The sequence below is a fragment of the Amblyraja radiata genome, chromosome 18, assembly GCF_010909765.2.
Source record: "Amblyraja radiata isolate CabotCenter1 chromosome 18, sAmbRad1.1.pri, whole genome shotgun sequence".
Classification (NCBI taxonomy): Eukaryota; Metazoa; Chordata; class Chondrichthyes; order Rajiformes; family Rajidae; genus Amblyraja; species Amblyraja radiata.
In genome coordinates this window covers 21,546,197-21,570,377 of record NC_045973.1, presented here as the reverse complement: position 1 = coordinate 21,570,377, position 24,181 = coordinate 21,546,197, and the positions used below count along the sequence as shown (strand labels likewise).

At 42.7% G+C, this 24,181-nt stretch overlaps 1 protein-coding gene across 4 annotated transcripts; it reads right to left on the bottom strand.

The window, feature by feature from the left end:
- Positions 1 to 227: 227 nt before the first annotated feature.
- Positions 228 to 23,292, bottom strand: thumpd3 (THUMP domain containing 3). 4 transcript variants are annotated; one of them, XM_033036798.1, is made up of 12 exons: positions 23,080 to 23,162; positions 22,394 to 22,413; positions 22,267 to 22,337; positions 21,631 to 21,899; positions 19,829 to 19,906; positions 18,098 to 18,616; positions 16,655 to 16,785; positions 11,093 to 11,162; positions 9,034 to 9,149; positions 4,299 to 4,406; positions 3,099 to 3,222; positions 228 to 961 (listed from the first exon to the last, which is right to left on the bottom strand). In XM_033036798.1, exons 4-12 carry the CDS (start codon positions 21,895 to 21,897, stop codon positions 782 to 784), a joined length of 1,593 nt encoding a protein of 530 aa, XP_032892689.1. In that variant the 5' UTR covers positions 21,898 to 21,899; positions 22,267 to 22,337; positions 22,394 to 22,413; positions 23,080 to 23,162; the 3' UTR covers positions 228 to 781. The 4 variants fall into 4 exon arrangements, with proteins under 4 accessions (XP_032892689.1, XP_032892688.1, XP_032892686.1 ...); XM_033036797.1 differs by having other exon boundaries at positions 22,267 to 22,413; positions 22,984 to 23,292; XM_033036795.1 differs by lacking the exons at positions 22,267 to 22,337; positions 22,394 to 22,413 and having other exon boundaries at positions 22,984 to 23,292.
- Positions 23,293 to 24,181: the final 889 nt, after the last annotated feature.

The window sequence follows — 24,181 nt, the reverse complement described above, 5'->3', positions numbered from 1 at the left end:
CTCTTCCTCACTACCCCCCCCCCCCCCTCTCTAGGGAGAGGTGAGTATTGGGACCTATGGGTGAGTGGTGGAATAGAAAAAAGCCTTTTTTTTTTTAAATGGTGGATGTGGGGTAGAAAAAACTTTCAAGAAAGTCAAAGAGAGATTAAATAAGTGGAAGAAGAATAAAACATGTTTTACATTGAGGAAGAGATTAACTATTAATTTTCCACAATTATGCAGGTGAGTTGATATAATAATAGACCATTTAATACTATTAATTTATGATAAAAACAAGATATCCTGAACTCAACCAGAAGCAGTATATTTTAAACTTAAGTTCTGAATATCTGTGGTCTGTTGGCTTCAGGCTCATTTAAGGGAAATTTTGTTCAGAATCATATTTTGTCCCAATTTTTCAAAGTTCTGTACATTAATGCAAAACTAACAATTTACCATACTAACCAGATCACACTCAATATTGGATTTGTTCCAGGGCATAAATGTAACTGAAAAGGAGGAGGTTTGGGGTTTCTATCCAATGTTACAATGGTTTCCATCTGTTCAAATTGCTCTCTCCCCCTACTTCAATGTCCCAATTCCTTTAATGTTCATCACCATTCTGCTTCAGAATCCAATGGTGCTGTGTAGAGTATGAAAGTCGTACAAAAGTCAACTGATAAACGAGCACAAATTAAGTTCTGCTGAACTGTTTTGCTATCATTTTGTACAACCAGTAAAACTGTCTATGTTAACAACAAGGTTTAGGTTTATCCTCTGGGAGGGCAATTTGCTTCCCTTTTTATTCTTCCACCCCACTTTTACAGGAAATATCCTTGTTCTGAGATTCTTTTGCTGTCTTAAATAACTCATTGAAGGAAAGACTGGTGCGTTTCAGCAGATAGACAGCAGCGTGCAGCCCACCAACATTTACCCAGATGGTTTGAGTCTTCTTCCAGAGGTGGCCCATTTTTGATATGGCCTGCAGGAAAGGAAGATCAGTATGAGTTTTAATTTATGGAGTTGTAGGTTTGGGAAGACTAGTGACACTGTATCACATGTTCTGAGATTATAACTGATTATAGATGCCTAGTTCAGCATAACATGATGCTCATTCATACGGGGCTAGGGTTTTGCAGTCACCCAGAGAAACAGTCAAAGCAGGACACAACGTTAACAAGTACTATGCTTAACACCATATGCTGATTTATTGTAGTGCTCTAGGTCGTCAAATTACCAACCTTGCTGTACTAAGACATAGTTCAGGCTGTGCTGGGAACCTCTACATGTGTTCTTGCAGCAAAAGTTCACTCACAGCCCGATTGGAGAAACTGCCTTAGTTGGGTAAATGGGGACGAGGGGTGCAGATGCGATGCTCACGATTTTACTCTGCGCTGTGTGTTAGGTGCAGACATTGCCACGGGGGTGGTAGGCTGTCTGGATCCTGCTGTCTCCCTCTTCATCTCCTGTAAGATACAATGGATGCTGCCTTCTCTCCCTCTCTATGTTTGACTGCATAGCTTATCCCAGCCCAGAGATTTCACTGTGGTAACAAGATGTGCAACCAGACAAGGTCAGTGGGAAGCAGCAGCTTTCATCACCACCCTAGGATCCAGGGGGTCTTGTCAACAACTGCCCCTAGTAATGGCTGCACTCACTGCACCAGCCAGGGTACAGCCCTGATGCCCACATCAGCATTGAGCAGATGTACTGCTCACCCTATCCCACGTAATACCAGTCCTCACTGGGCCTCTCCACATTGAGCCTTGGATGATCCTTTGCTGCATTTTCACTAGGTGCCTGCTACAACAGCACTGTCAGCAATACATATCAATATTTATAATGCCACATTCATCACTTTTACCATTAATTCCATTATATGGGTTAAAGTAGGTGCCAATGTACATGAATCTAGATTGCTGATTATGGCAGAGTAAATACACCCAAGCCAAGCTCTATCATCAACAGCATTACAGATGCTGCATTTAGTAATCTCGCAGTGTTATCACATGGCATTCTCTCATTCTGCATTAAATTATTATTGTAGTAATAATCACCATTGGAAGGAGTAGAAGAATACCACAGTTGCATAGAACCAACCTTTATGTCCATTTCAGATGTTAAATAAGAGGCAGCAAAATATGGTAGGTTTGTTATTAAATAACCTGCACATAATCAGTACATCACCAGTTGAGAGCTGCCTTTTGGAACAGGGTCCAATCAAAGGATGAGTGCCAACTGTTTAGAAAATCTGTCATGGTTTCTGCATGACATCTTGAGATGCATTTGGCTGCGTCCATTCCCAAGTGTCACATGCCTGGGTGAAGGCAGTGAAGTCAGGGTAGTTTAAGTCTCAAAGGATGAGTTCAGTAAAGGGTGATTTCAAACTTTGACTGCAAAGGTGCTTTGTGAATTACAACTCCAGTGGACCTGGGGTTCAGCACAATATCCAGCAATCTCCGTATTCAATCTTTGGCTACCACATCCAAAACAATCGCAGGAATTGCAATCGAAGGGCTGGGTTATATTAAGGAATTTTAAAAAGGATACCAAGAAACCACGGTAATGCACTACATAGAAACATAGCAAAAGAGGTGCAGGTATAGGCCATTCGGCCCTTTGAGCTAGCACCGCCATTCAATATGATCATGGCTGATCATCTAAAATCAGTACCCCATTCCTGCTTTTTCCCCATATCCTTTTAGTCCTAAGATCATAAATCTAACTCTCTTGAAACCATCCAGTGAATTGGCCTCCACTGTCTTCTGTGGCAGAGAATTCCACAGATCCATAACACTCTGGGTGAATTTTGTTTTCCTCATCTCAGTCATAAATGGCCTACCCCTTATTCTTAAACTGTGTTCTGGACTACCCCAACATCGGGAACATTTTTCCTGCATTTAACCTGCCCAATCTCTTAAGAATTTTATATGTTTCTATAAGATCCCCTCTCATCCTAAATTCCAGTGAATACAAGCCCAGTCGACCCATTCTTTCATCATATGTCACTGTAGTTGTTCTATGTAAAATCCCAATTTAGTCATCAATAATCAAATTTTAAAAGATGAAATTTTGTGTCCAGTTGTCAGGGCAATCCTCTTATACAGACACCCTCTTACCTTCGCAAAGCATTTCTTGTCTTGTGTTAGGAGAGCAGCTCTCCCAGTCTCAGGTCTGCACACACGCCCCATTTCCTTCAGACAGGCTGGATACAGGTCCCAGTTTTTCCTCTTTGAACCTATTCTGGTTTCATTAAACATAAATTTCAGAAAATTCTTATGTTATCTTTATTCAATATTCCACCATACAGGCTAATTTTCATTCACAGGCCCAATTTTAGCATTGCATCACGGTCAGGTCCTATCATGTTCTCAACTAATCTTTAGACTTTAGAGATACATCCTGACTCTGGGTGCTGTTTTGTACGGAGTTTGCAAGTTCTCCCTGTGACTGCATGGGTTTTCTCTGGGTCCTCCGGTTTCCTGACACCTCCAAAGACGTGGTTATTTGGTTTCCCTAGAGTGTAGGATACAACTAGTAAATGGGGTGATTGTTGGTCAGCGTGGACTCAGTGGGCCGAAGGGCCTGTTTCCACGCTGTATCTCTAAACTAAGCCTGAGTCCCAGGTCAAAGACATAAGATGACATTCCACTTAAATACTTTAGGAGCACTGGAGTATAGTGGTGTCTTCATAAGAGACTTTTAGCTGAGGCTCCATTTGCCCTTTCAGATGAAAGTAAAAGACAAAGGAGCATTATTTCAAAGAACTTCCCAAAGTCTTGTCCAATATTTATCTCTGTACCAGCATTGTTAGGGTAGATTATCTGGTCATGATCAGACATAGACTCCACCAATGACTACATTTCAAATTATGTAATTGGTTGTAAAGAGTTTTGAGATGTCCTGGGGCCACTTAAATGAAAGGTCTGTCATTCTCTTTACTTCAATTATTTTACACTGTACTTATAACACACTGAAGATGCAAGATGCTTCACATGTGAAAGTATGTTTAGAATCAAAGAGCTTTAACAAATAACTCAATAAACTCAGTCAAGGAATGTCTTTAAAGATAGACAATTGGAAGAGTTTCAGGGAAAATAACCCTAAAATGGTGGTGGAATACACAGGACAGTTTAGGATAACCCAAGTGGATACCATCTTACCACATCCCTTAATCTTTTCAAAATGAATTATTCTGAGCTGCTAACACAGTGTTTAATAAACAAATGGGTCAAACATTTTTGCACATAAGGTCCCATAAAAATAATGGAGATGAGCAATGAGATGATAATTCCACAGATCAGAGTGCAGAATCTTACCTCTTTCCAAAAGGCATGTCTGTTATAACTATATCCACAGAGCTGGTCTTGAGTGGAAGATTACAGATATCCCACTGTACAACATCCAAAGGCAAGCCCCAGTTTGGCCTGCAATGCACAACCAAGCACAATTCAGTAAAATAAGCAATTAAAAGAGGCCAGATACATAAAGCTGGAGTAACTCAAGAGGGACAGGCAGCATCTATGTAGAGAAGGAATGAGGAATGGGTGACGTTTCAGGTCGAGACCCTTCTTCAGACTGGAGAAGGGTCTTGTCCGAAACGTCACCCATTCCTTCTCTCCAGAGATGCTGTCTGTCCCGCTGAGTTACTACATTTTTTTGTGTCTATCTTCGGTTTAAACGAGCATCTGCAGTTCCTTCTTACACAATTATAAGAGGCCTTAGGTTAGCCTCCACAAACTTGCTTTTCATACAAACCCCCCCCCCCCCACATCCTCCTCCTACTCCTTCCCTGAAGCTCAACAGTACACACATTTCTCAAATATAAACCAGTCAGTGAACATTGACAGGTTATCCAGGTATCGAGGGCTCTGCACAGGTATCAGTCTGAAGAAGGGTTTCGGCCCGAAACGTCGCCTATTTCCTTCGATCCATAGATGCTGCTGCACCCGCTGAGTTTCTCCAGCATTTTTGTGTACCTTCGATCTTCCAGCATCTGCAGTTCCTTCTTGAACACTTTGTCTACTCCACTGCGATATCTCCTCAAGGTATGCCTACTTTGAAGAAGTTCTCCTCCTCTCTCCATCAGTCTGAAGAAGGGTTTCGGCCCGAAACGTCGCCTATTTCCTTCGCTCCATAGATGCTGCTGCACCCGCTGAGTTTCTCCAGCATTTTTGTGTACCTATTAGGATTGGAAAGTCTGATTGACTTTCCTCTTCTAACCCTCAGGTGATAAGGCACAGTGGATGGCCCTGACTGCCATCTTGATAGAGATCATGGAACCTATGCTTTATTTGGGTGTAAATATATCTATCTATCATATATCATCATATACTTATTAAAAGTCTGATCTTGTGTATATGTGTGTGTATATGTGGTAGTCTTTACATCTTCAGGGAGAAGGCAATTCTGGATTTAGTGTTATGTAATGAACCAGATTTGATAAAGGAACTTGAGGTTAAGGATCCATTAGGTAGTGACCATAATATGGTCAGGTTTAATTAACAATTGGAGAGGGAGAAGGGTAAATCGGAGGTGTCAGTGTTACAGTTGAATAAAGGGAACTATGGAGCCATGAGGGAGGAGCTGGCCAAAGATACCCTAGCAGGGGTGAGAGTGGAACAACAATGGCAGGTATTTCTGGGAATAATACAGAAGGTGCAGGATCAGTTCATTCCAAAGAAGAAAGATTCTAAGGGGAGTAAGGGGCGACCGTGGCTGACAAGGGACAGTATAAAAATAAAAGAGAAGTACAACGTAGCAAAGATGAGCAGGAAGCAAGAGGATTGGGTAATGTTTAAAGAGCAACAGAAGATAACTAAAAAGGCAATACGTGGAGAAAACATGAGGTGCGAAGGTAAGCTAGCCAAGAATATAAAGGAGGATAGTAAAAGCTTCTTTAGGTATGTGAAGAGGAAAAAATTAGTTTAGACCAAAGTTGGACCCTTGAAGACTGAAAAAGGTGAATTTATTATGTGGAACAAGGAAATGGCAGATGAGTTGAACAGGTACTTTGGATCAAAGATAATCGGGGTAGAGAGGACGCTATAAGTGCGGTTGGAACTGCCGTTCGCAGCGATTAAGGGGGGGCCCTGCTTACCAGCACGCGTGTCCACTCCGGAGGGGGGCAAGAACCTGAGCCCCGATCCTAGACATACAGTCGATGGATCCTGCCGGCCACCGTGGTGACAAACGAACATGGTTGGTGGCATTGGCAGGCCGCTGAACCCAAGCGTTGGTGGTAAAAACACCACATCCTTTATCCTGGTTCCTGCTCAGCCATCCTCCTCTTCTGTGCCACTTGTCTGGTCTGTGGCCCTGTGGGCGTGGGCCTCTTGTGGGCGTGGGCCTCTTGTGGGCATGGTCTTGGGTCGCTGGGCCTTCCAGGGCGCTGAATCAATCCGGTCCAGCAATTCCAAGGATTCCAGCGCAGCCACAGCTTGTCGGCACGCGCCGCTAGCCTGATCGGATTCTCAAAGCTCTTCCCCTGAGAGCTGCTGGTGGATGTCTCGTGGCAACTGCTGCAGGTAGGTAAATTCAAACAGCGGGCAGGTCGGGTCTGGTGGTCGCCCATGATCATTAGCCACTCACTCATGAGGGCTGAGGGCTTCTGGTCGCCGAGCCCACCCTTGTTGTGGACCTGACAGGCACGCTCCATACGGCTCGGCCTGTAGATCCGGAGAAGTAGCTCCTTGAGGCGTGTGTACTTACCCGCTGCCGGCGGATTATCGAGGTAAAGAACGACCCGACCGGCCGTCTGCTGAGCCAGAGCGCTTACCACATAGTGGTAACGGGTCTCATTGGCAGTTACACCGCGGATGTAGAATTGGGACTCGGCCTGTCGGAACCAAACCCCCGGCTGCAAGGTCCAAAATGTAGGCAGCTTCAGGGAGACCGCGTTGAGTTTGGCCTCACAGGCCTCGTAGGAGGCAGCGGCGAAGTGCATCTTCTTACGAAATTTCCCTTCCAGGATTACACTCCTGAACGTCGGGGTCACCAGTATAGCGGGGACTCGCAGGAGTCCAGCCAAAAACTAAGCGGACACAAGTTGTGTGCTTGAGACGTGTTTTAATCGATAAGATACAGCTCCCTACTCCTCAAATGGGCATGGGCGTTGCCCAACCTTAAATACCCCTAAGGGTCAACCCCGTGACCTGCGCCTCCCACACCGAGACACCTAACTCCTCCCTCCAGAGCCGAGGGTTCGCTCTGCCCGTGGCTTACCACCAGGTGCCGCCTCGTTGTTATATTTTAAGTTATTCACATTTTAAGCTTTAATAAATTCCTTTTCCACTTGCCATGCCCGTCAGCTGTGCCTGCTCAGTAATACCTGCATGTTCTATGTCACAACGGGAACCCAATGGGCGGGAATGGCTGCGCCGCTGGAGAGCCGCTAAGAGTGGGTGGGGGTGGGTTGAGGGGGGATGGAGTGAGTGCGAGGGGGGTGGAAGGGCAAGGGGCGGAGTGGGGGAGGTAAGAGGAGGAGGGGGGGATCAGGGTCGTCACAGCGTGAACCCGTCAGCCGCGTCTGCGCAGTTGGGGGCTATGTGTAAGTGGTGGAATATTGCGTTGGGGGACCAGGCCTTCCGTGTGACAATGGGACCCAACGGGTCCCACTTAGTCTAGTTCTGATTAAACATGCATGATGCTGTCATCTGCCAACCTGACCCAGCACAGGAGTGCTTAATATTACTGATGTGTCCTTGGTCAGCGTTCAATATTTGGTGTTTCACCTTCAAACTGGAACAATAGCATGTTTGAGATTGTTATAGTTATGCAGTAGGTTTGGAATGAAAAAACAAGTACTCAACAAGACATCTGGCCACACTATCAGTATTTAACAAAAAAGCCATTTCTAAACAAATCTTTTGTATGTTAGATGAATAGAGGATGTCCTGTAGGGTGGGTTTTGATAACAGAGATTCTGCAATGAAAAATAACAGTTCCTTACATTTTAAATTTGATTGTTGGTAACTAATATTGGTGCTTTTAATTTATTAAACATATTGGGTTTTTAATTTACTGATTTTATTGAATTTACAGGTTTATTTGTTTATCATGTTATCTCTGAGTACTGTGTTGATAGGCCTGTTATGTGTCTGTAAGAAATAATTTCATTGTTCTGTTGTTGGTACATAAGACAACTAAATCCTCTGTACTCTTGACTTTATGGAAGTCCTCATTTTCCATATATATACAAAAAATCTAGGTTGCAAATGGACCTAATACCAGTTACCATCTGAAGATGTTAACTTGTGGTGCGTACAATTCTGTGTGCTAAGAGAATTCCATGTTCAGATAATAGGTTATTTGGTCATACAGGCATCTAAACCAACACTATCCTTTGCTAAACATGACATGCAGTTTTGTAACCGGGGTCAATCATCGACCTTAAGACATAGCAAGAATAGGCCATTCGGCCGATCGGGCCTACTTCACCATCTATTTTTGTCTGATCTATTTTTCCTTCTCAACCCCATTCTCCTGCCTTCTGCCCGTAACCTTCGATGCCCTTTCCAATCAAGAACTATCATTCTCTGCTTTAAAAATACCCAATGTCTTTGGCCTCCACAGTTGTCTGTGGCAATGAATTCCACAGATTCACCACCCTCTAGCTAAAGAAATTCCACATCTCTATTCTAAAGGTATGTCTTTTTATTCTGAGGCTGTGGCCGCTGGTTTTAGACTCTCCCATTTCTGGGAACATGCTTTCTACATCCACTCTATCTAGGTCTTTCATTGTCCAGTATGTTTCAATGAGACCCCCTTCATCCTTCTATACTCCAGCGAGTACAGGCCCAGAGTCTTCAAATGCCCATCATAGTTAACCCAATCATTCCTGAGATAATTCCCGTCTGTAATTTCGGGTGATATCTTGTCCGCCCCTCCTCGAAAAAAGGCCCAATAAAAAAGTAGAGTTGCAAAAGCTTGATTCCACAGCGCTAGTTGTATGAAAATAGAATCATCACATTGACTGTACATTTTTTGTAGTAATATTTCACTTTCTATCCGATTAAAACTCAGTGACCACTCAACAGCGGAAACAAATCTTACCTTCCCTTATTGAGTCTCTTCTTCTGCAAGGAGTTGATGTTATTAATGGATCTGTTCACTGCCAGTAAATTGTTGTCTCCACCAAGAAAGTAAGAGTGTGTGAATTCCAAAGCTCCCTAGAAGAGTATTTAAGTGAGATAGGGGACCATCACCAAAGTTACAGCCTAGAATAGCTTATGTTCAAAGTACTTTTTGTATACAGTAATTACAAGTGACCACATGGACAATTTGCTGCCCTACCTCCCTTTCAAACAGATATAACATTTGTGACAACTATACACGACCTGCTGTAAATGTTTAATTGATATCCGATATTTACTATATTTCACGTTGTACACGTTGTGTATTTCACCGTGGGTCTAAACTGATTGTGGCACCTTCAGCTCTACTGCCAAAGTAGACATTTTGGTCAGCATGGATAATTTGGGCAAAGGGACTGTTCCTGTGCTGTACAACTCTGTAACTCTTTTTAGAGGGGTTCGAGTGATTTGCATGTGTTAGACAAACCCAATGTCGTACTCTGAGACAATGTAACTGGTGCTATGCAGGAAAAATCAGGATGGCAGGCAATTAATGATGTCAAAACTGAAGGTTTGAATAGCAGAACAAGAATCCACCTCGAGAGGAGATATTCTGTGTCATTATATTCCTATATATTCTTACTCCATCTCCACTCTGTAAAGGTGAGAACTATCACTGGGTCACAGATCCTAGTGTTGGATTTTACAATATCTCCATTTCCCAGGCATATGGTATTGACTGGAGGTTATCCTGCCTTCAGTAAAACACACGATTGTTATTTGAAATCAGTTGATCTAATTTTAATCAACCAATTAAAAATTGAATTGTTGCTCGATCTTTGAACTTAATCTCTATTAGTTAGGCATCAATACGTGAGAAAATTGTATTGTTAGAGCTTTGGCAACCATTGATCCAAAGTAATTTGTTCTTTACTCAACCCCCTAACAAGTATGCAATGTCTTTGCATGTTTAAACATGTTTAAGCTGGTGTCAAGAAGTTGGTCCTTTCGCAGGTACAAGGTCAATTGTGCCTACAAATATTCTATGTAAGATCAATTTAGCTCATATCATGAATGAAGTCTAGTCACATTTTGCTCTGCATTTTGGCCTGAGTGCAGTATATATGTAGCATGGATGGCATGAGAGGCCTGTCAAGATGGGTTCCAAAAGACAAAGTATAAGACCCATAGTGACAAATAATGCAGGAGTCTGACTGTGCACAACTAAGACTACCATTGATCTCAGATCCAGTGCAGGAGAAATAAAGCATGGGACGTCTTCCCGTTGTACATTAGATGTTATTTGTATTCTAATGGAAACACCTGTAGAATGAGCCCAGTACAATTAGTTTATTTCCAGGTATTACACAACAGACAACAAATGGTGCGCTGACATGCAGCTTTCACATCTAAATTCTTCATGGGCTGACTTTGATTGTGAAGAGGTTTATAGCTTGCATAAACCTCCATAAATGGAATGTAAAAATTGATAGGAAAGGCAAAATGTGAAAGGAAAATAAAAGGAGATGGAGAGTGATGCAAGGGTGGCATGTGAACCGTGAGATAGAATTGGAGTGGGAAAAGTACGATACAGGGAGGAATAGAGTAATGGTGAGAAGGAGAAATAATGATATGGAACGAAAGATAGAAAAATAAAAGATAAAAATGTGGATTTAGATAAAGAAAATAGTGGATACATGTATTAAATTGTTAAGCAGGGTGACACAGTCCAAAAACGTACAGGTTTGTAAGTTAATTGGCTTCGGTAAATTGTAAAATTATCCCTAGTGTGTGTAGGTTGGTGTACGGGGTGATCGCTGGTCGGCGCGGACTCGGTGGTCTGACGGGTATATTTTCGTGCAATATCTCTAAAGTCTACATTAGATAATGCAAGCCAACTCTAAAATATAAGGGTCATGGGATTGAAACCTGATCCAAGTTTGAAAATTGAATGTGCAAGATCCAATGCAGAAGCTGCAACAAAGGATTACTGTAGCCACATCTTTCTGTGCCTGAACTATTCTCCTCTGTGACTTTACCTCGATTGGTATAGCTCCAGTTCCACACATTGGATCAATGATGATATCGGTTAACTGAGGACTGCAAAGCCTGCCACAGCAAAAAAAAAATTAAAACAAATTAGCACACAGACAAGAATTTAGTTACATTTTCCTTTGGTGCAAATTTTGCAGTAGAACCACATCTGCAATCTCATGCCTTAACACACAAATTTATGGTTATAGATAAAGGCCAGGGCTCGAAATTAGCGGTTGCCCAGGTACCAATGGCAACCTACAGTCCCGCCGGCAACCTAAATGCCATGCCATTTTGCCCAGCTTTGGCAAGCACCCGGGACACCTATCGTTTAATTCTGAGCGGGCCCTCTCTATCTCTCTCTCTGTCACTCTCCGTCTCCGCCCGCCTCTCGGGGCTCGGGTCCCTGCTCCCAGCTCCTCATCCGCCAGCGCTGCCAGCCGCATTGCACATGTGCACTGCCACGGCCTGCACATCCTCCCCCTCCACATGTGCACAACCACGGCCAGCACATCATCGGCCATGGTTGTGCGCATGTGCCGCCCTGCACATGCGCACTGCCACCGGCAAATGGTCGGCGTCGGCCACTTTCTCCCTCCCTTTGCATTGTGGGAGATCTGGCCGCCATTGCTGTCCGGTCGCCGCCTCACTGCGACCGCTGAAAACCAACGCAAAATCACTCCCTGGAGCTGGGGTAACTCCTGGAGTAACTCTTGCTTCTTGGTTTCCTGGTCCTCCAAAAATATTCAAAATGGAATTTAAACTGGAGTGGGCCCACCACCACCAAACTCTGAGAAATAACAGCCTATTGCATTTTATCTGTTTATTTATTGTGCATATATATGGTATATAGACACACTGAACTTTTATCTCCTGTTCTGTATTATGTTTACATATTCTGTTGTGCTGCAGCAAGCAAGAATTTGATTGTCCTATTTATGACAATAAAACTCTCTGACTCTTGACTTGGACTTAAGCAAAAAAGGGTTCTTGGGGAAAAAAGAGCTACCTTAAATTTAGAATTTACAGTCTCCTCCCCTTCTCAGCTCTCCCTCAGCCCTCTGGCTCCTCCTCTTCCTTTCTTCTTCCCTACCTGCACATCAGTCTGAAGAAGGGTTTAGGCCCGAAACATTGCCTATTTCCTTCGCTCCATAAATGCTGTTGCACCCGCTGAGTTTCTCCAGCATTTTTGTCTACCTTAAATTTAGTTGCATCTGGTTGGGTACCTATGGTAGGGTGAAGACTATTCCATGCTTTAATTGTGCGGGGGAACTCCATGGAGCAGCCAGCATCTCTGGATAGAAAAAATTGGGTGACGTTTCGGGTAGAGACCTTTCTTTAGATTTCCTCTGGTTTAGTGTTTTTAGTTTAATTTAAAGATACAGTGTGGAAGCAGGCCCTTCGGCCCACCGAGTCCACGCCGACCACCGTATACCTGTACATTAGTTCTATCCCACACATTAGTGACGCAAGTCAAGTGTCAAGAGTGTTTTATTCTCTCACGTCCCAGTTAGAACAATGAAATCTTTACTTGCAGCAGCACAACAGAATATGTAAACATAGTACTCTGTAACCAATGTTATAAACGAGAAAACAAAATAGTGTATATTTATATATGAATATATAACTATAAACACACACACGCAATTTTCCTCCTGGGATTAATAAAGTTCTATCATATAGTATCGTGTGTGTAGGAAGGAACTGCAGATGCTGGTTTAAACTGAAGATTGACACAAAAAGCTGGAGTAACTCAACAGGTCAGACAGAATCTCTGGACAAAAGGAAAATATTATGTTTTGGGTTGGGTCTGAAAAAGGTTCTTGCACACCTTTGGAACGTGGAAGGAAACAAGAGCACCCGGAGAAAACCCATGCGATCAAAGGGAAAAGGAGCAAACTCCATACAGACAGCATCCATATTCAGGATCAATTCCGGGTCTCTGGCAATTTTAGGCAACAACTTTATGGCCAATGTACTGCCTCATAGTCTTGAACTGAATTAAAACATACAGTAGCTGTAAAGGGGGACATAGCGAAACTTAGAGATTTAAGACTGAAAATGGATAGTTTCTTTTTTTTTAGTAACCAAAGTCATCAAAGTATAATTTTTTGTGTATTGGAAAATAAAATAGAGTGGCACAAATGGTGGACTTGCTGCCTCACACGCCAGAGATCTGTGTTCGATCCTGCCCTCGGGCACTGTGTTGAATTTGCACATACTCCCTGCAAGCATGTGGGTTTCCTCCCACATCCCAGACACTTGGCTCTGTAAAACTGCCCCTAATGTGTATGAGGAAAGTGGGATAACAAAACTTGTGTGAATGGGTAGACAAAAATGCTGGAGAAACTAAGCGGGTGAGGCAGCACCTATGGAGCGAAGGGAATAGGCGTTTCGGGTCGAGACCCTTCTTCAGACTGATGTGAGGGTGCGGGGGATGGGGCGGGAAGAAGAAAGGAAGAGGCGGAGACAGTGGGCTGAGGGAGAGCTGGGAAGCGGAGGAGAAAGCAGGGACTTCCTGAAATTGGAGGTCAATGTTTATACCGCTGGGGTGTAAACTGCCCAAGCGAAATATGAGGTGCTGCTCCTCTAATTTACAGTGGGCCTCACCATGGCCATGGAGGAGGCCCAGGACAGAAAGGTCGGATTCGGAATGCGTGGGGGAGTTGAAGTGCTGAACCACCGGGAGATTAGGTTGGTTATTGCGAACCGAGTGGAGGTGTTGGGCGAAGCGATCGCCAAGCCTACGCGTGGTCTCACCGATGTAGGGCAGCTGACACCTAGAGTAGCAGATGCAATAGATGAGGGTGGAGTAGGTGCAGATGAACCTCTGCCGCACCTGGAAAGACTGCTTGGGTCCTTGAATGGAGTCAAGGGGGGAGGTAAAGCGACAAGTGTAGCATTTCCTGCAGTTGCAAGGGAAAGTGCCAGGAGAGGGGGTGGTTTGGGTGGGAAGGGACGAATTGACCAGGGAGTTACGGTGTGAGCGGTCTCTGCGGAAAGCCGACAGGGCAGGAGATGGCCAGTGGTGGGATCCCGTTGGTTGACAAAGCTGGAGAAAATCAGCGGGTGAGGCAGCATCCATGGAGCGAAGGAATAGGCAACGTTTCGGGTCGAGACCCTTCTTCAGACTGTTGTCGGGAGGGGGGGGGGGAAGAAAGGAAAAGGCGGAGACAGTATGCTGTGGGAGAGCTGGGAATAGGAGGGGAAGGAGGGAGAAAGCAAGGACTACCTGAAATTGGAGAAGCCAATGTTCATACCGTGGGGTGTAAACTACCGAAGCAAAATATGAGGTGCTGTTCCTCCAATTTGCGGTGGGCCTCACTCTGGCCATGGAGGACGCCCAGGACAGAAAGGTCGGATTTGGAATGGGAGGGGGAGTTGAAGTCTGAGCCACCGGGAGATCAGGTTGGTTATTGCGAACTGACTGGAGGTGTTGTGCGAAGCGATAGCCAAGCCTGCGCTTGGTCTCACCAAGGTTGATCATACGCTGAATAATCCAACCACATTTTTGTTTGGAAGTGGAAAGAGATAATAGAAATTGCATTCATTGCGACGTGTAAAACGAGATGAGATACTGTATTGTAATTTTGCTGCATGTCATTGTGGTATATATCATGTCTTGATTGGTGAATATGTTTAGCTTGTGACTTTATTTGAAGCAGAAATAACATGCGAATGCTTCATTGACCATAATTCCGACTGGTAACTACGCACTTCGTCCGAGCACATTATCGCACGCGTCATGCAAGCTGTCTTAAATGACCACCTAAACTGTCATTTGGCAACCTAAAAAGCTGCCGAGGTTGCCCAGCTGGCAACAGGGAAAAAAAGTTAAGTGAGAGCCCTGAAGGCTTTCAGAAAGTACAGTTTAGCTGCATGCTGGGAGGGGTAATGTGATGTAATGCAGCCAGTGGCAGCTCCACAGAGCTGGGAGCAGCATATCAAGGTGCTGTAGGTGAGGAGGCTAAGATCTATTTTGTCCAATCCACTGGAATACATTCAAAATATTTCGTAACCCGGAAATTAATAAGAAATATAGTATCATGTCTAATCTAGTATTTTATGGTACTGCGTATTATGTTAATAGAAATTAATGAAATGCAATTGTTTCAATCAACACTCTTAATTCAAGGTAAAATGTTTATAGATACAAGGATTAATTGCTGTTAGGCCAGGTCCTTTGGATGAGTAATATTCATGTAATTAAAATACACCAAGGAAATAAAGAATATGCTATATTTTGCATCTTCAGTAAGATCTTTCACAAAGAGGTTTATTAAAATAATTTGGATGCGAAAATAAAAAGGGATTGGGGCAGCAGGAGATGACTGATGGACAGGAGTCAAAGAACTGGACTGGAATTTGGACTGGATTGGTGCACTCCACATTGAGTGTACGAATGCTAAGTCCATAGATTTTCATTGTATGGTGATGATGTAATAAAAGGACAAGCTACACAATCTTAAAATATCCTGTCAAGCAGACGTTAAGGGTAAAGGCGAAGATAGACACTAAAAGCTGAAGTAACTCAGCGGGACAGGCAGCATCTCTGGAGAGAAAGAATGGGCGACATTTCGGGTCGAGACCCTTCTCCAGTCTGAAGAAGGGTCTCGACCTGAAACATCACCCATTCCTTCTCTCTAGAGATGCTGCCTGTCCCGCTGAGTTACTCCAGCTTTTTATGTCTATCTTCGGTTTAAACCAGCATCTGCAGTTCCTTCCTGCACATTAAGGGTAAAGGCAAACAACAAAGATATTGAATAGTACATTAATAAGATTAACAGATGCATTGTATTGCCCTCCAACAATAGGGTTTGGATACTACAAACGGGGAACACCGATTTCTCTCATTGGAGAAACCAGTTGTAACCAGGTTACCAAGATAGGATGGAAAGGTGCAAATGCAACTTCCTTTACATTAAAGGTTCATGTAGCAGAACATGGTAGACAAAAGTGCTGGAGAAACTCAGCAGGTGCAGCAGCATCTATGGAACGAAGGAAATAGGCAACGTTTCGGGCCGATGCCCTTCTAAGACAACATGTAGCAGAACATGGTTTGGTATAGGACTCCATTCCATTCAACTTCATTCAAAGCCTCTCTTTGTTAAAACCATGGAATAGTCCTTGTTTCAGTCCTCTTCAGGCTTCCTCCCACAGTTCTTTTTCTGTACAAAAATGGTTACAGTGCTGATTCCTACACTTGTACAGAACTTGATTCATTCATAACCTTTGCTACTATTTTCCACCCCATCTTAATTTCTTATATTATCTAGCTGACAACTATCACTATTGTTTACTGCTTTCTGACCCCATCATCCAGGGAAATCTTTCTCTTTGTGAAAGTACAACTGGCTATTTAACCAATTTCTTCTGATGTGCCCACTGCTGCATTATAAAACCACTTACCAATCCCTGATTTATTTAGATCCATCAATTCCTTGAGATTGGCCCTCCTAACACAAACTACTTTTATTCTAGATTAGTTGTCCTTGTTCATCTCCAACACATTTCAAGTTCAAATCTCCAGATGTTTGGAAGGACCAAGCAAATAAAACAAGTCTTACCTTAACATCCCATAGGCCAAAGTAGATCGAAGAGTTGTAGGCCCAAAGTGCACTATGTTTCGTCTGTGTAGACTTTCCTCTGTAAGAGCTATTCCAATTACTACTTCATTATCATGAATATTAAGTAGGATCTGCAATTAAAATGTGTGAATGGATTGACGGAGACAGAAACAAGGTTAATGTTGGGAGTGCACCAGTACTTCATTTTCTTCCCACGGGTAACAAAACACTTCTCAGCATTATTGTGTAAGAAAGAACTGCAGATGCTGGAAAAATCGAGGGTCTGAAGAAGGGTCCCAACCCGAAATGTCACCTATTCCTTCGCTCCTTAGATGCTGCCTCACCCGCTGAGTTTCTCCAGCATTTTTGTCTACCTTCAGCATTATTGTGGTTATTTTCCAACAAAGTAAATGATACCATCAAAACCAATGACCACCTGCTGTACCCAGAAACATCCTATCTGTGTGCCATCTGTCCACAGCATTGCAGTTTATTGCGCAGAATACCAAATTTAACGCATCAACTGCAGACAGACCTAGACCAACATTAGGCTATAATTTAGCTCTATGCTGTAAGATATGGCTTTACAATTAGATTGATATTTTGAACTAAATTATACTGCACATACATTTTAGGACAACAATATGAAATGAGAATAGGCAATAGATCATTAATTTCTTCCTCCCATGTGTTCATAATCTTTCCTATTCGTTATTCAAGCCATGAATATATCACTTGGTGGCACTGAAATGCAATTGTCTTCATGGTACAGATATTTCCATTTCAATATCTTCCTTTAGCCTAGTATACTAGAGTATTCATTCTCTGTTAACAGATAAAACCACTCCACCCCAGACATCTAACCACCTTAGTATACACTTGTCTGCACAATTTTCAAGTCTATATCACAATAGATACTATTGATACCTTATTGTTTAAAAAAAAGTTAAACATCTTCTTCAACTGCATTGCTTCATTTAATAATTTGAAACAAAATGGGGCTTTTATCTTTAATTATGGGAGAATGAAAGTAAATGGAAAAGAATAAAAAACACAGGGCTGGAAATTATTTTGTGCTAGGAATGACAAAACGATAGTTGAAACAGGAAATGCAAGAAACTCAGTAGATCAGGCATCATCTGTGGAGAGAGAAACAGCTAATGTTTTAAGCTGAAGACCCTTTATCAGTGCCGGAAATAGCTGTGTGCAACAGTGGTTGTTGGGAGTACATTTTATGAATAAGCAGAAGTCAAGGGTTAGGTCCGGCTGTAAGACGGCCATAATTGACTGCCATTAATGCCACTGATCCTCATTAGCAGTGTGCGTCTGTAAAGAATGGTAATTGGTTATTTGTGCACAATGATGAAGGGCTATTCAGCAGCTGGCAGCTTCAAAAGAACAAAAAGGGGTGGAAGGGTAAGGAAAGGTCAATAATTTGAATACCTCTACATCAAATCTGGTCATATCTGCCTTCCATTTGAACAGATCTTGAACAGCGCCTCCAAATTCTCTGGCTACCTCCATTGAGGTAACGATATGCTTCTCCCCAGCTCTGTTGCAGGTAACTCGAAATTTGAGTGGTCCACAGGTCTCCCCTTCATTTTCGTTTTCATTTTTGCCAGTGACATGTCCATCCAGTGAAATCTGATCAGTGACCATATCATTGAAGATCAAGGTGGACTCTTTAGTTTCAGAGGGCCGATCGCTAGTTGGTTCAGACTCAGCAACATACGATGTAGTTCCATTGTGCAGTTGATCTCCAGAAGCCAAACGAGCACAGGCCAATGGCACATCGTCTTTGTTACTTTCGTCTGGTGTTTTTGAACCCGGACTACTTTCTTGATTGATTTTCTTGCGCTGTAACTTCCTCTTCTTGAGACTGTTGTTCAGCTCCCATACTTCAAGGGGATTTGCCCAGGGAAGTTGGCCAGCTAACTGCCTGAAGTCCTCTAGTATACTATCCTGTTAAAGAAATGTGGAGACTTGAACACAAAAGCTAAGCTGATACTTCTAGTGCAAAACTAAGAATGTTGTATTGTGACAGATGGCGTCTTTGAATGAGATATTAAACTAAAGCACCATCTTCTTCTCAAATGGACGATAAGAACCAAAGAGCACTATTTCAAAGTGGTGGACTTCCCTATTATTCAGTGAACTAACATTATTTATCCAATCATCAATTATTAAATAATTCCGTATCTGCTGCCTCTGATCATTGAGGATGATGTTAGGACATGAATTAAGAAGTATCTTGGCTAAACATATTAGAAAGTAAAGCCAGTATGGGTGCAAATAAGAAAAAGGGACGTAACATTGGTGGTCCTTTGGCATTTCAGGGCCCTCCCCAGGTAACTTCCACACGGATATACGTATAAGCTGCAATAATTGGGAACTGGGTTGAGCAGACCTCAGAGTGCCGAGCAGACTTACTCGCTCACTCACTGAGTCAGTGAGGCATGTAGTACCTCTGCATAAAGACAGATTGTAAAAGCTTTTGCAAGTATGTAAAAAGAAAAAAGTGACTAAATGAAATAAATATTTTGGATCGGTATTTGCAGTGTAAACTCGAAACGCATACTCGTAGGTAAACTGGAGGGAAAGGAGATTGAGGAACTTAAAGCAATTAATATAACTGGCAAAATATATGGTGTAAACTAAAAGAGCTAAAAGCTGACAAACTCCTGGTATTGATGCATGCATTCTAATTTCTCATTAGAGTCACAGTGCATGGAAACTGGTCCTTAGGCTCACCAAGCCATACTGTCAAACACCTATTCACACTAATACTACACCAATCTGATTTTATTCTCTCCACATTCACAGCAACTCTCCCAGTTTCTACCACTCATTTAAATACAAGGAGCAGGTTACAATAGCCAATTAAGTTACCAACCAACATGTCTTGGGGATGTGGAAGGATACCAGACCACCGAGAAGCATACAGTCACAGGCAAAACATGCAAGCTCCACACAGACACCACCAAAGGTCAGGATTGAACCCAGGTTACTGGAGATATGATGCAGCAGCTCTATTTACTAAGCAACTATGAGAGGAAATTGTAGAGCTAGTAGTAAACACATTGGATGTTGTCTTCCAAAACTTGAAGGGCCTACTTCTATCCCTTTATCTTTTCTTATGTTATAGATAGTTTATTGCAATGGCAAGGCACTTACCTTGGTATCGTTAAACTGATAATGGGGAAACTCCTGGACAACAACAAATAAATTATCAACAGATCTCAAAAGATGAACCTGAAAAAGAGAGAACAGCATGAATTAGAATTTTTGTAACGTTGGAAACATGACATGCAATGACATACCACAAAACAAGATGCGATTTCAGATGACTAGTCAAAAGCTATTTCTCACAAATGACAAGAGAAAAATAATTTGTATTTAATACAGCATCTTTATTATTCCTTTAAAGGCATCTCAAAGCCCTAAATAGAAATATGGGTCTTCAACCCGAAACATTTACTTCATTTTCCCTTTGAAAGATGCTGTCTGACTTGCAAAAGTTTTCAGTTCTCCTGATTTTGTTTCAGATTTCCAATAGCAACATTTTCCCCCCAGTTTGTATTCATCAAATTAACATAGGAAATGCAGCAGACTTTCATAAACAGTAGAATGGAAACAACCAGACATATTTAAAAGTATTCAGAAAATAAGAACTGTTTCCTCAGACTGAGGAGTCTAGATCTAGGTGTCTTGGTCTCAGAATAAGAGATGCGCCATTTAGGACTGACATGGAGTTCATTCATTTGGATGGATTAAATGGATTTATGGCTATTTGGGGAATTAGAGAAGATGAGGATAGTGCAGGAAAATGATGTGGAGGTGGAAGCTCAGCCATGATATTGATAAATAGAGCAGACTCGATGAGTCAAACAGCCTCCTCCTGCTCTTGTTTCTTATGTTATTCAATGGGGTTAAATAGTGTGGAAGAAGGAACTGCGAATGCTGGTTTAAACCGAAGATAAGACACAAAACGCTGAGTTACTCAGCGGGACAGGCAGCATCTTTGGAGAGAAGGAATGGGTGACGTTTCAGGTCGAATCAGTTTGAAGAAGTGTCTCGACCCTAAACGTCACCCATTCCTTCTCTCCAGAGATGCTGTCTGTCCCGCTGAGTTACTCCAGCTTTTTGTGTCTATCTTCGGGTTAAATATCAGCTGGGACATCAAGCATAATTCCCTACCAATCTTCAAAATATTGTTTCCTTTCATCTGTGAAGGCAGACTGGGCTTAGTTTAAAATCTCACTCAAAAACTGTGCCTGACAATCAGTGTTATATAGTACTGAAACAGGTACTTCATATCCAACTTTTCCACACAGGCCAAGATGCCCATCTGAGCTAGTCCCATTTATCCACATTTAGCCCATATCCCTCCAAACTATTCCTATCTATATTCTTGTCCAAATGTTATTTAAATGTTGTTATTTAAACCTCAACTACTTCCTCTGGCAGCTCGTTCTATAGCCACTGTATGGAAATAGTTGCCTCTGGTAGTATTACATTTATTCCCTTTCACATAAAACATGCATACTCTAGTTCTTGAATCTCCTATCTGGAAAAAAACTGTGTGCATTCAACCTATCTTTTTCACGATTTTATACACCTCTACAAGATCACTCCTAAGCCACCTGTGCTCCAAGGAATAGTCCTAGCCTGTCCAACCTCTCCCTACAGCTCAGGCTCTGGAGTCCTGGCAACATCCTTGTAAATCTTACAATTAACATCTCTCATGGCACTGATTATGTTCTTGTCTTCTGAGAGGTTAGAGTATTATCAACTAAGCCGTGGCCAACTCACACAGGAAAATAATGCTCCAATGTGATCAGCTATCCATGTTGAGCCAGCAGAACTCTGGGTATGAATAGTTTAATTGTCTTTCAATCTTTTACATTAGGTCTTACAAAGAACATGGTTCTCAACTTTCAACACTTTTAAACGTATTGAATAGATACAAAACCAACCTGAAAAAGATTATCCGTGGAAATCTCAAAATAGATTCTTCCTCGATCCTTGCTAATTCTGGACTCGGATCCAATTTTTTCTTGCACTTCATCGGCAGCAGTTTTCTCAAAGCCAGTAGGAACAGTTGCTCCAACTGTGACATAAGGCCCCGGCAAACATCCGTGCTGCTTCTTTGTCACGTCTTTATTTTCACGAGGCCCGCCCTCCACTTCAGGCAAAGTCACTGTTGCATTTTGCACCTCAGCATCTCCACTGATTGCAGACATTGCTTCAATATTTTTAAAAGAAAAAGATATGCATTCATATAGCAGTTTTCAACTCGGGATATCTCAAGTAAATGTAAAGTGTACTCCCTGTGGTAATCTTAGAGGGGTGGTAGCCAATTTTCATGTTGCAGGATTCCACAAATAATAATTAGGAGTGCTGATCAAGAGATTAAGCGGACATCAGTAAGATCAAGAGTGCCATGGATATTTTGCAAACATTTAATGGCAAAAAGTTAATGTCTTCAATAAAAGACAATGCTTCACACATTGCAGTACTCCTACAGTGGAGTACTGGTCTCCCAGTGTTAAATTCAAACTGTATGCCACAGATGACAGCTCATTTAGGTTGTACTCTGATCATGCACTCACCAAGAATCAGACTAACTCGATCCAAATGATTCTGAGCCAGAAAACAAGACTTAGTTGAAGGATTGCCAGACTATTCCACAATTTTCTTTTGTTAGCACCTGGTAATCCTTTTACTTCCCTCCCAGACGGTCCACTTTCCTTTGTGACCTATTGGTATTTTTCGAGATTAATAAATTAGATCTGGCACAATAGACAGAATCAAGAAAAAAAATTAAACACAATTTCATTCCAAACAAGGAAAACATTTTTAACTCCATGATTCCTTCCAGCAATGTCAGGCTGGTAGAAATATGATGCAGCTATCCTCCAATGCATGAGATCAGCCCTTCCCAGAATCGGGTAATCAGTTGAAGCCACTGATCCTGGTTAGATTCGTGCTATTGTCAGTGATGGGGGGCATAGCTGAACCCAGATACCATTCCCAGTGACTAAAGACATGTCTAACTTCTATGAGGTGACACGTGAACATGGTCACACCAGAATCAATGACGACGGGTTACAACACTACTCTATATCTGCCCTCTCGATGACTCGATCACACCCCCTCCCCGGGACTGAGGTCACTCCTACTCCCTCATTCCCCACTCCCTAGTCAGTCTCATTCAAACAGTAACTGGTCCAAATGAGAAAAGTGGCAGCCGACCCCGCACATGCCAGTGACTGAGCTCACACGCGATCCTACATCACCCCCTCCCTGTCAGCGAGGTCACAACTCACTCTCGATTGCCCCTTCCCGTGGCTGAGGTGACTCCCGGCCCCTTCTGTCCCCGGAAACCGCCGCCCGGTTCTGCTGCCCCCAGGCGCCTCCCCCACCCGCTCCGGTTGCCAGGCTCCCGTGTACTTCCGGCGCCGCTCCGGAAGCGCAGATGCCGGCTGCGCGCATGCGGTTACAGAAACATCCTACATAAAAATAAAAGTTATTTGGTAAAAATCTAATCCTCATTTTCAGAATTTTAAATTATTAACACAAACTGTTCCCCCGCAACGCTGATTACACTGCGAGTCGGGTCGGGATACGGAAATGGATGAAAAAAAGGCCCACGTTCCGCTCCGTACAACACGTCAGCCCATTGCATTTAGAAGGAGTGGTCTATCTTGCTCCGCCCATCCATCCATCCATTGACAGCAACTCTACTGCTGCTCCACTATGTAGTGGGCCACTCCCACTTTTGACACTGGTATCCATAAAAGGAGTGCCAAAATTCAGGAATGATCCTGATTCTAGAGTTAGAGGATACTGTATCTCAGAGGGCTGTAAGTCTGCAAGAGATTGGAGAAATTGTGAAGACTAATGGTGCCAGGATAGGGAAGAAGTGCAAACATTTTAAAATTCAATTCAATTAACTTTATTTTTCCGTTAGGAACTTTGGTTTCTGCAGTCATACAAGAAAAAGAAACAATTTTACAACACACAACCAACTCAATTCACACAGACATCCATCACAGTGAATCACTGATGGAAGGCAAAGTCGTCTCTCAGGTCATTGCTTAACCTGGAGCCAGTGAGTTCAGGGATATGAAGTGAATTTGGCTAAACTGTATCTTTTCACCAACATCATTAGTAAGTTGGGCTTGGGCAGCAGAGGTTTACTGGAAACCTACACTGACAACTTGAACGCCCAGGAACAAAGATGGAAAAGTGGCGAAACACAGCCCAGTCCACATGGGTACTGAGCTCTCCACCATCAAAGGGATCTTCAAGAGTCACTACCTCATCAGAGACCAACACCACCCGAGCCACACTCTCATTTTACTCCTGCCATTATGAAGAAGTTACTTCCTTACAACCAGCAGGCTATTACATTACAACCATCAAATAAACTCCGAACAAAGACTTGGGGCATTATTTTTGTATTTGCACCATTATTGCTTGTTTATATATATATATATATATATATATATATATATATATATA